Source organism: Phyllostomus discolor, chromosome 4 (genome assembly GCF_004126475.2).
Source record: "Phyllostomus discolor isolate MPI-MPIP mPhyDis1 chromosome 4, mPhyDis1.pri.v3, whole genome shotgun sequence".
Lineage (NCBI taxonomy): Eukaryota > Metazoa > Chordata > Mammalia > Chiroptera > Phyllostomidae > Phyllostomus > Phyllostomus discolor.
This window is the reverse complement of record NC_040906.2, coordinates 116,944,696-116,954,920: the sequence shown is the minus strand read 5'-3', so window position 1 is coordinate 116,954,920 and position 10,225 is coordinate 116,944,696. Positions and strand designations below refer to the sequence as shown.

The 10,225-nt window shown below is 53.5% G+C and overlaps 1 protein-coding gene across 2 annotated transcripts; it reads left to right on the top strand.

Annotated features, from left to right (window-relative positions):
- The first annotated feature begins 2,798 nt into the window (after nt 1-2,798).
- On the top strand, nt 2,799-10,148 carry NFKBIE (NFKB inhibitor epsilon). 2 transcript variants are annotated; one of them, XM_028509971.2, is made up of 6 exons: nt 2,799-3,429; nt 5,734-5,836; nt 6,558-6,780; nt 7,784-7,872; nt 8,005-8,271; nt 9,036-10,148. In XM_028509971.2, the coding sequence occupies exons 1-6, from the start codon at nt 3,059-3,061 to the stop codon at nt 9,099-9,101; spliced, it is 1,119 nt and encodes a 372-aa protein (XP_028365772.1). In that variant the 5' UTR covers nt 2,799-3,058; the 3' UTR covers nt 9,102-10,148. The 2 variants fall into 2 exon arrangements, with proteins under 2 accessions (XP_028365772.1, XP_028365773.1); XM_028509972.2 differs by having other exon boundaries at nt 2,801-3,429; nt 8,005-8,244.
- The last annotated feature ends 77 nt before the right edge of the window (nt 10,149-10,225 follow it).

Sequence of the window (10,225 nt, the reverse complement as noted above, 5' to 3'; positions counted from 1 at the left end):
CCCTTGCTTTTTGGAAAATCCTGCCTCACAGCTAACTCTGATCCTTCTACTTCTGGTTTCATCCTCTTCCACCTAGTTCAGTCCCAGCTGCAGACAGAGAGCAGAGGTCCTACCTTGCCATTTCCTAACCCAGATAAAATCCTCATACTCCCCATTTAGTTGTTATAATCTTCCTCCTGTTTCTATCCCTACAGCCTTCCCTTTCTCATCTCAGGGAGAAAGATAGCCCAATTGCTTTTGGCCAACCCCAGAGCTCCCAAGATATACAAGAACACCCCTCACCAACCCATTCACATATAGTACCCTTCCTTGAAAACCCAGGGAAAAGAGGGGTGAAGGGAAGGGTCTTCGAAGTAGCCAGCTGACCAGCTTGTCACCATGGCAACTGGGCCTGCTTCCAAAAGATGAGCCTGGCTGGGGTGGGTGGAAGCTGGGAGTGGGAGAACAACTAAGAGAACTAGAAAACACCGGGAGAGAGAGACAGAGACAGAGAGACAGACAGAGAGGGAGGAGATGGGAGGGGCCCAGCCTCGAAGAAGACTGGGGCTGAGGAAACAAAGTCAGGGTCCTGACCACACTGTGGCCTCAGCCAAAGTCCCAGGCCATCGTCTTTTCAGATGATACTGCATGATCCCTCTATTCCTGAAGTTTCCCCAGAAGGGCTTCCTGTCAGAGTGTAGGTTATGTGCTGAACCAGTGGGTGACTCAATCCTGACCTCATGTGGCCAGAAAAGGGGCTGCCACACACCTCTTAACTGTTCAGAGCCAGACAGGGCTGGATGGGGGTAGGTTTTTCCTTAAGTTCAACCTGTGTATGAATGAGAAGTGTGGTCACTGAACATGCCCGAGTTCTTGTATCCTTGAAAAGGGCTCAGATGCCCCAACCCTTAGGCCTTCATAAAGGAAAAACATTTGCTGAAAAAAGGTTTTGGATAAGGGACAGCAGAACCTGGCCCTACACTTTGTTTGACCTTAGGAAAGGCCAACTCACCTCTCTGAGCCTCAGCTTCACAGCTTTAAAATGGAGAGAGTGCCAGGGTTTGAACCCAAGTGGTCTGGGTCTGAGTTTATGACTGTACTTTTGCTCCAGCTTTTGAGAATAGGAGAGAAACATGTCAGAGGAGGAAGCTGAAAACCTGAAATCACATGACCCCAAGGGGAGAGGATGCCTCAGTTTCCTTGGGCTTTTCCCTAATGACTTCTTACTGCCTCGTGCTCAACACATCCTCCTTCTCTGGTCCTCCAGGGAGATGGAGAGCAAGCAGTGGGTCATCTCCTCCCGTCTGCTCTCCCCTCTCTCCTCTCTCTTTACTAACCCCCTCCTCCCAAAGACTGGGTACTTTTCTTCTCCCCAGACCTTGTCCCTTCCCATTTCCAGTTCAAATGGAGACTTTCTTGCCCTTCACTCTACTGAGTAGTTGGTCCCACTGTGTGCCCCCACAGCACCCTGTTCTCTCTCCTGTCTTAGCACAATCACTGTGTTGTCATTGCCAGGGAGCTTTTTGAAGGTTGAGGCTGTGGGGCATTTTTGGTTGGTGGTGGGGATGGTGGTTGGCGGGGTTGGTGTTTGGTGGATATTATTGTCACTGTGATACTTGGTTTTGCTTCCAAGAGAGACAACAATGTCATACGTGTAGGAGAAGGTCCATGCATGTTTGTCAAATGGATGAATAAAATGAGGTTGTTTGGAGGAGGGCAGTAGGGAAGCTGGTTAGCAGCTGTCTACACTTACCCCAGTGTTCTTCCCCCAGTGCCAGAAATAGGAAAGGATGTTCTCTTGGGAATGACCTTCTAAAGGCATTGCTGGCCCATGGTCAATGGCACTTGGGGTGGGGGGTAAATCATGGGGCACTAGTTTGGGGCTCACCATGTGGATGAAGTTTGCCGATGGCCTCCCTGGGCCCAGGGAAAGCAGGGATAGGGAAAAAGGAACCATGTGTTGGTGCTGGTGCTGGGGTCAGGGCGCTCACCTCAGCAGAGTGTGGCCCAGCATGTCTGGGGCCTTCCCATCCTGTCTCCATCCAGAGAAACTGGGGATGGGGGTAATCAAATATTGTAACCACTGAGACCAGTGTTTCACCCCTGTGAGGAATGACCACTCTGCTTTTTTAGACAACAAAAAATCATAACCATCTCCCTTCTTTTAGACAACAATCTGCCTGAGAAAATCCATTTCTGAAAAACACATCCTCGTGTCCAATTCTCTGTGATCTGGGAAGTTGAAACAGGAAACCCTCTATCCAGGACCCACAGGGAGAACCTGTTCTTTAAAGACAACGTGTGTCCCCTTTATCTACCCAAAGTCCTGAGAATTGGTAGTTGAGAAACCAAGAGAAACGGAAACAGGTAGGAGATAGGAAGCAATGCTTTCCGTTCCCACCAGCCACGTGCCCGCCCCCAACAAGATGCCTAATTTGTACAATTAATAAATATTTATTTAACAATAAACGAATGTATAAATGAATGAATGCAAACAACGAATGAAGAAATGGAGGAAGTGAAAGAAGGAAAGATTGATTAGAATTATGAATGGAGTGAAGAAGGAAGGGGGAACAGTAAATGAATAAATGTACCGAGGGATGAATGAGTGGAGGGAGGGAGGGAGGGAGAGAAAAAGGGGAGGACAGACGGACGGACAGATGGATGGATGGATGGATGGATGATGAATGATGAATGGGTGAATTAACGCATGGGTGAGTCAGAACGGGGTAACCCCTGACTCCGAGAGAACGCAGAGGGCGGGGTACGGGGGATTCCGGAGGGCGGGGTTTCTGTCCGGAAGCGCCTGTCGGGGGCGGGGCCTGAGGGGCGGGTGGAGGGAGTGCGTCAGACTCGGCATCCCGGCTTTCCTGAGTATCCTCTGCGGTGGACCCCACGAGCGCTCCGAGCCACCCCAGCTCTACTCTCTGGCTCCTCGGACCCCGGCAGCCCGGTAAGGAGGTCACTCCAGGCCAGGTGCCCCTTCCTCAAGGCAGACCTGCAACCCGGAAAGGCGGTGCGGCGGAGCCCGGAGCCGGATCCTGCTTGGACAGGGCCCCCGCGGGCTGGTGCCGCGGGCATGTCGGAAGCGCGCAAGGGGACTGACGAGCAAGATGAGAGCCAGTATGATTCGGGCATCGAGTGCCTGCGTTCTCTGCGCTCCCTGCCCGAGTCCACTACGGCCCCAGCCTCCGGGCCCTCGGAGGGCGGAGGCCCTCAGCCCTGGACCCATCATCCTCCGGGAACAGCCAAAGAGCCACAGGAGAAGGAAGACACAGATGCGGAGAGGGCTGACTCCATCTATGGTTCCTCGTCGCTCACCGAGTCTTTGACCTTTTGGGGAGGCCCTGAGAATGAAAACCCATCCCCAGGCTCGCCGCTGCCCCCAGTTGGGGCGCTGAGCCCTCAGCAGCTGGAAGCACTCACTTACATCTCTGAGGACGGAGACACGTGAGTAAGGGGGCTAGGCTGGGGCCGCATCCCTCCTTCCCGATGCTAACTCGGAGCCTCCAAGGAGCAGCACCAGGCCGTTACTCCCTCTATGATAGTCCCTCAAGGCAACTGCCCTGGAAGGGGCAACCTCCACTCTCTGTTCCAAACTCCAGACTTAACTCTCAGTCTACTTTTGAGCTCTAGCCAGGCCCGGAGCAGAGGACCTGGAATCGTCTCTCTGCCCTCCCTTTTGGAAGTGGGCAGAGCTGGCAGGGCCCTTACCAGGGACCTGGAACCCCAGCTAGAATCTTCGAAACCTACCCGTAACCCACCACTAGGAAAAGAAAATTCCCCTGACCAGTCCAGTTGTTTTTTTTTTTTTTTTTTTTTGTCTTGCTGGGGGAGAGGGCACCCTTGCTTGTGCAATATCTGGAATTCCCGGCCCCTGACCTCAGAATGCCCTGTCTTAGGGAACAAGAGGTGCCAGTTACAGGTTGCCCATGGAGGCCAGGAAATTAGGGGTGAATGTATTGCCAGGGTGAAGAGCCAACGCCAGCCCTGAGGAGGGGAGGGGTGGTGAGCCAGGTTGGGGCACTCTGGCCCCAGCAGACTGATAGGCAGCTGGCTGCCCCAGCTTACTTCCTTCTCTACTGAGAAAGGGGAAGTGAGGGTTGGAGTCAGTCTTACCAGCACCTTCTATCTCCTGAGCGCCCCCGGCAAGTTCCCCTCACTGTCCTGTTTGACCCCCTTGCTTTACCAGGCGGAGCTTGGTGGGGACTGAGCTAGGAGACAGTTGAAGTAAGAAACAATAGTGGGGGAAGTCCGGCCAGTTGAGGATTTTGCCCCTCAAGAAGAAAAAAACAGGAGAGGGAGTGGCTGGGATTTTGGGGTGAAAAACAGAGTGGAGGGGTCTGGGGTCCCAGATCTGGGATGTTGAATAGATGTTGAGGGGATATAAAGGGGCAGGAAGTGTCTGTCCTGAGCTGCTTTTTGGAAATGCAAGGGTCCTAATCCTGGGACCTTTGACAAAGATAGCCTAGAGAGGCAGTGGGCAGGAGAGGAGTGACCCCAGGCATTTTGTGTTCTGTGCTTAGATCACCAGCCCTCAGACCCAGAACCAAGGTTTTGGAGGCTCCTGTGAAATACCCATGGCTGACCTTTGACCCAGGGAGTGGGGAATTCTGGTGCTGCCCTCCTTTGTCAGCCTCTCAGCCCAGCCTTTATCGCCTCTAGTTACAGGCAGGTGTTGTGTCTAGACTGGGCAGGGGGAGGTGTCAAGACTCCCCAGGGGGTCCCTTCCCTCGGAAGTGTCTGGGGTGCGGGACTTATGGAAGTGGGAAGAGGAAGTGGGAGGAGGGGAGACTGAGGGAGAGAGGGAGGTGGCTGCAGGAATGTGACCCAGAGAGCTGGTCCTGGCCGAGGGGATTTCCAGAGCGGTTCCTCCCTCCCTCCGTCACTCTCTCCTGGGCCTCTCCTGCTGCTGCCTGCCCCCAGGCCTGCCCTGCTGCTGCCTCAGCAGCCCCCTCCCCAGCCCAAGCAGGTCTTTTAGCCAAACTACCCCAGTCACTAATGCCTCAAGGCAGCTGTCCTGGCCTAGACCCTCCAGCTATGGCTTTCATTTTCCCCACCTGATGTGGGGAAACCCCAGCACTGGAACTTCCCCTCCCAGCTGCCCTCCTGCCCCTAGGTGAAGGCTCTTTGTCCCCCAACAAACACGTTGTCTGCACTGCACAGACCTCCCCATGAAGGTGCACAGAGTGGAGGGCTCTGGCCAGACCCACCAGTCTGTGCTGTCTGAACAGCGGCCCTCTCGACTCACTCCCCTGTGGAGGGCAGCAGGACAGGATGTTGCATTTCTCCTTGCTCCTCACCCAGAAGCTTCTGTTTTCTTTCCCTTGGCATGTGCAACATTGAGTTCCTGGGGTGGGGGGGACCCCACTCCTTCCCTCTCTTCTCCCTATTAGGATGGGGGTAAGTGGGGAGCTCAGCCCTGCACACCACCTCTGTACTACCCCAGCAGCTTGTAGTTTGGCTTTGGAGCTGCAGTGGGGCAGGGTCTTGGTGCCAGAGGGGAGTAGAGTCCACACCCTGCCCACACTCTCACTGAGCCAAGGCTCTCCTTGAAGGCCAAAGATAGCGACTTGGAGTCTTCACCCCCAGGATCCTGCCTTTCTGAACCAACCTTCACTTCTCGGCCCAAACTCTCACTTCCTGCACCTACCCTATGAGTGGCCTCTTAGGGATGTGTTCCTTCTAACCCCAGGACCCCAGGCCACTCTCTTTGGCCTGGGCCCTGACACGAAACCCTGCCCCGCCCTCCAGGCTGATCCACCTGTCCGTAATTCACGAGGCCCCAGCTGTGCTGCACTGTTGCCTGGCTTTTCTGCCCCAGGAGGTCCTGGACATTCAGAACAACCTTTACCAGGTGGGAAAGGGTGGGCTGTGCCCAGATCCCCATATCTGCCCTGGCAGCCATGCCGAGCAGCCACACGAGTGACCTGAGGTTGCTTACTCAGGAAACCATATGCCAGACACTGAGCTAGAAGCTGAGGATACAAACATGAATAAGGCGCAGCCTCTGCCCACAAGGTGCTCGAGCCTGGTCTAGGGGACTGTGTCTACAACTAATTATACAGCATGGTGACAAGAGTTGCAATGGAGACACATACCAGCTGCCGTGGCATCCAGTGTCTGTGCAGAGCAGCCAGGGGGAGGTTGATATGAGTGGTGATATCTGCATGGAGCCTTAAAGAGGAGTGTGCTAGGTGGAAACTGCCTAGTGACTCTCTTTCCTCTCCCCAGCTCCTCTTTGTCACCTAGCCCTTGGGGATAACAGAGGTTTCCCTAGAGGGTGAGAAGGTAGACCCTGCCTTTATGTGTCCTTTCTCCGGGGGCTAAGAGAACCTACAGGGAGAGCAGGGGGCTACTTTCCTCACCCTGCCTCCAGAATAGGGATCCCAAGAGCTTGGTGGGGGGTGACAAAGGGAAGGGCTTGGTAGTGTGGCCTTGGAAGACCAGGGCCATAACTTCTATAAGCTGCCCTTAAGGAAGGTGTGGGCAGTTGTCAATTCCTGTGCTCACCCAAGCATGTTCCCAAAGCTGGGAGCATGCTGCAGTGGCCCCGTGACCTCTGTTTGTGCCTACAGACAGCACTCCACCTGGCTGTGCATCTGAACCAGCCAGACACAGTTCAGGCCCTTGTGCAGAAGGGGGCCAGCCGCATGCTACAGGACCGGCATGGTGACACAGCCCTGCATGTGGCCTGCCAGCGCCAGCACCTAGACTGTGCCCACTGCCTGCTGAAGGGACAGCCAGAACCAGGCAGAGGACCATCTCACTCCCTGGACCTCCAGTTGCAAAACTGGCAAGGTATAGGCAGCCACAGGCCCATAGGATGAAGAAGGGACAGGGGACAGGGACCCCACTCTCAGGGGAGGGGGGTGGTAGCTTGTCCATCAGTGCGCCTCCAATCCTGAGAGCACAGATAACTTAGTACCTATTTGCTGAATGAATGAATTTGACTTAGAATTTACTTGGAACATGCTATGTGCTAAACAGAGAGCTAAACCTTGCCCTCAAGATATGTATTCTGTTTAATAGAGATCATTCATTCAACAAAAATGGACTGAGGGCCTCTATGTGCCAGACAGTATTCTAGGAGCTGGGCCTATAGCTGTGAACAAAACAGAGAGTGATTGAGACAGACAATAAATATAAGAAATGGGTTCTCCAGTAGGTTAAGAGGCAGTAAGTGCTGAGGGAAAGTAGAACGGAGTGAGAAAAACTGGAATTTGGGGAATGGGGCTGTGTGGTTATGTGTGATTAAACAGGTTGGTCAGGGAGAGTCTCACGAAGCAGGGACATTTGAGCATAGACTTGAGGGAGGCGAAGCATGTGCATCTGAATCTAGTCTCTAAGCAGAGGGAAGTCCAGGCCAGAAAGGAGATAGCAAAAGGATTAAGGGAGTACACAGGAATAAGTGGGCCTGGGGAGCGGCTGGGGGCATGAGGATCCCAGAGACCTCTGAAGAAGATGGCTTTGGACAGGGCTTAAAGGCAGGCAGAGTTAGGGTTAGAGAGGATGGGGAAGGGAGGATTTGGGGGGAGGGTGTGTGTATGGGGGTGTCACTCAGTAACATGACCCCTGAAGCATGAAAGTTTCAATAACATGACTGAAACAGTGGAAACTTTGCATTCCTTTCCCCTCAGATTTTTGAGGGGGTTTTTGGGTTTGTGTTTTAACAGCCCTGTGATCAGGGTTATTGAGTGGGCAGTGGGTCCCTTGGGACTGAGGGGTAGGGAGGTCCCTGAAGAGTAAGGGAGAGAGAGTTGGTGCATGCAGATCAGCAGCCCCTATATTCACCCCATTCCAGGTCTGACCTGTCTCCACATTGCCACCCTGCAGAGGAACCAGTCACTCATGAAACTGCTTCTTGAAAATGGAGCTGACATTGACGTGCAGGTGAGGTGGCCACCTGGTCTAGCCCTCAGGTCTGCTCCCAGTGTCAGAAGCAGTGGCACTCACCTTCCCCGGGGCCCAGGTCCAACATGCTTCCTCCAGAGAGCCTTGGCTGACATCCTTATTCCCCTCCAGGAGGGCACGAGTGGGAAGACGGCACTGCACCTGGCCGTGGAGACTCAGGAGCGGGGTCTGGTGCACTTCCTGCTCCAGGCTGGGGCCCGGGTAGATGCCCGTATGCTCAACGGGTGCACACCCCTGCACCTTGCTGCAGGCCGGGGCCTCAAGAGCATCTCGTCCACTCTGCGTGAGGCAGGTGCTGACTCCCTGCTTCGGAACGTGGAGGATGAGACACCCCAGGACCTGGCTGAGGATGTGACGCCCCAGGACCTGGCTGAGGATGTAAGAGGCGTACACTCTGCTCTGCTCTCCAGCCCCTCCCACACCCATAGCAGAGACAGGCACTGTAATGGCTGAAAGAGCCAAGGACTTAGGATCCTTGGGGTGCAATCCACGACTCTTCCACTCACCAGCTGTAGGACTAAAGCAAGCTTCTGCCCCTCTCTCAGCCTGTTTTCTTAGTTGGCTCAGGCTGAGGGGGCCTAAACTTGGACTCCTACAGGAGCCCTGCAGCTAAAGTGGATCAGTGAAGCGGGCCAGATGTCAGACAGCAGGGTGCTGGGGCCGGTAACACCAGTCTCTGCCCTAAGGTCAGGCCATTCAGCTTTAGCACATAGTTGCAGAGGAGGAATATGGGCCCAGTATTTCCAGCTCTTGGGGATGTTTTGAGAAATGAAAGCTAGATTTTCTCTATAGTCACCCATTTTTTTAATGTTTGATATAAAAATATTCAAAATGTTTTGTGATTACCCTTCCCCCATCACCACCCCCCAGAAAACCAGACCCTTGGACTGGGTTACCTCCTTGATCCTTCTTATCTGTGATATTCAGGGATTTTCTTAAAGAGTGAGGGCTTGCCTAAGGCCTCAGGGCTCTTGCTAGTCTAGAGGGGCCACCATTTAGATTAGTAGGAGGACTTGTTCCCTGATGTCCAACTGTCAGTTGATGGGAAGAAAATGGTCCAATAGGTCTCCCCAGCTCTCTTCCCCCACCACTGCCTTTTTCCTCTGGGCCCTGACCTTGCTTCTCTCCATTCTCTTTCTCAGCCCTTTGCTCTTTTGCCCTTTGATGACCTAAAGATCTCTGGAAAGCCATTGATGTGTGCTGACTGAAGCCAGGGCATGGTCTGGGGCCCTGGAGGCTTCACCTCTTCCCATCTGGAAGCTGGAGCCACAGTTGCTGCAGTTTGGGCCCAGGCAATGTGCCCTCTGGAGTCCTGGGGACTGCTGGGACCGGCACAGTCCTGAGCTGAGAGGAGGGATCACAAGTGAGGGAGAGCCAGCCTGGAAGGAAGAGCTTCCCAGGTGGACGGAGATTCTTGGAAGAACCCCCCCACCCCAGCCCCTGCCAAAGCCCCAGGTATCCTGGGTGAAGCCTCTTTACCTCTCTGGAAGATGACAGGAACACTTGCTTCTACCCATGTTGGGTCACCCTGAAACTGCCAGCCAGTAGGAAAACAAGGACTCTCCTGAGTGAGGAGAGAAACTGCAATAAGAGCGAGCAGGGCCCTGAGGGCTTCCATCGCACTGCTGTTGATGACTGTTAAACACTGTTGTTTAAAGACTGGACACCAAAGGCCCCAGACTGAACTTTGGGGAAGGGGAAGTTTCAATAACATGACACTAAAATGGCAGAGACTTTTCAAAAGTTCCCCCCTATAGTTGTTTTGTGCAAATGTATGTCTCTGTGCATTGGGGATTTTTAGACACGCCTGCTCTGCGATCTTGTGGTAGAGGCAGAAGGAGGAAATTGTCACCTGAGCAGGACAGGACCTTGCTAGGTAGGATAGGAGGGCTAACAGTCCTCAGGCCTCTCTGTCCAGCACAGACCTTTGCCCTCTCTGTGGAAGTGCAGAGGGATGGAGGACATGAGAAATAAAGACACACAGGTGGGAGGCCTCACCACTGCCTTGGAGGTTGCCCTCTGGAGGAGCCTGGGGAGAAGGGCCAGCCTAAGGGAGGATGACACAAGGGAGCTATGGCTTTTTATGTTGTTTTCTCATATTCCACACGTGTTTAGGGGCCCTATTAGGTCAGACTTATGTTGGGATGAAGAATATGGGAATAAACCAACACAGTCTCTAGCCACTTGGAGTATATAGTTTAGTGAGTGAGGCAGCCATTAAAATCATAAACGTGAATTTCTATATAATATATAAATATGTAATTACAAGTTGCAATGGATGCTGTGAAGGAAAAAGAAGCAGCAGGAAGAACAATGGGGTGGGTGGAGGGCC

Bases quoted from the DNA above. Each gene is read 5' to 3' on its own strand.
- NFKBIE (XM_028509971.2), top strand. From the start codon at position 3,059: ATGTCGGAAGCGCGCAAGGGGACTGACGAGCAAGATGAGAGCCAGTAT. The intron at 7,873-8,004 runs GTGAGGTGGCCA...ATTCCCCTCCAG, and splicing joins GAGCTGACATTGACGTGCAG to GAGGGCACGAGTGGGAAGAC. The intron at 8,272-9,035 runs GTAAGAGGCGTA...TCTCTTTCTCAG, and splicing joins CCCAGGACCTGGCTGAGGAT to CCCTTTGCTCTTTTGCCCTT.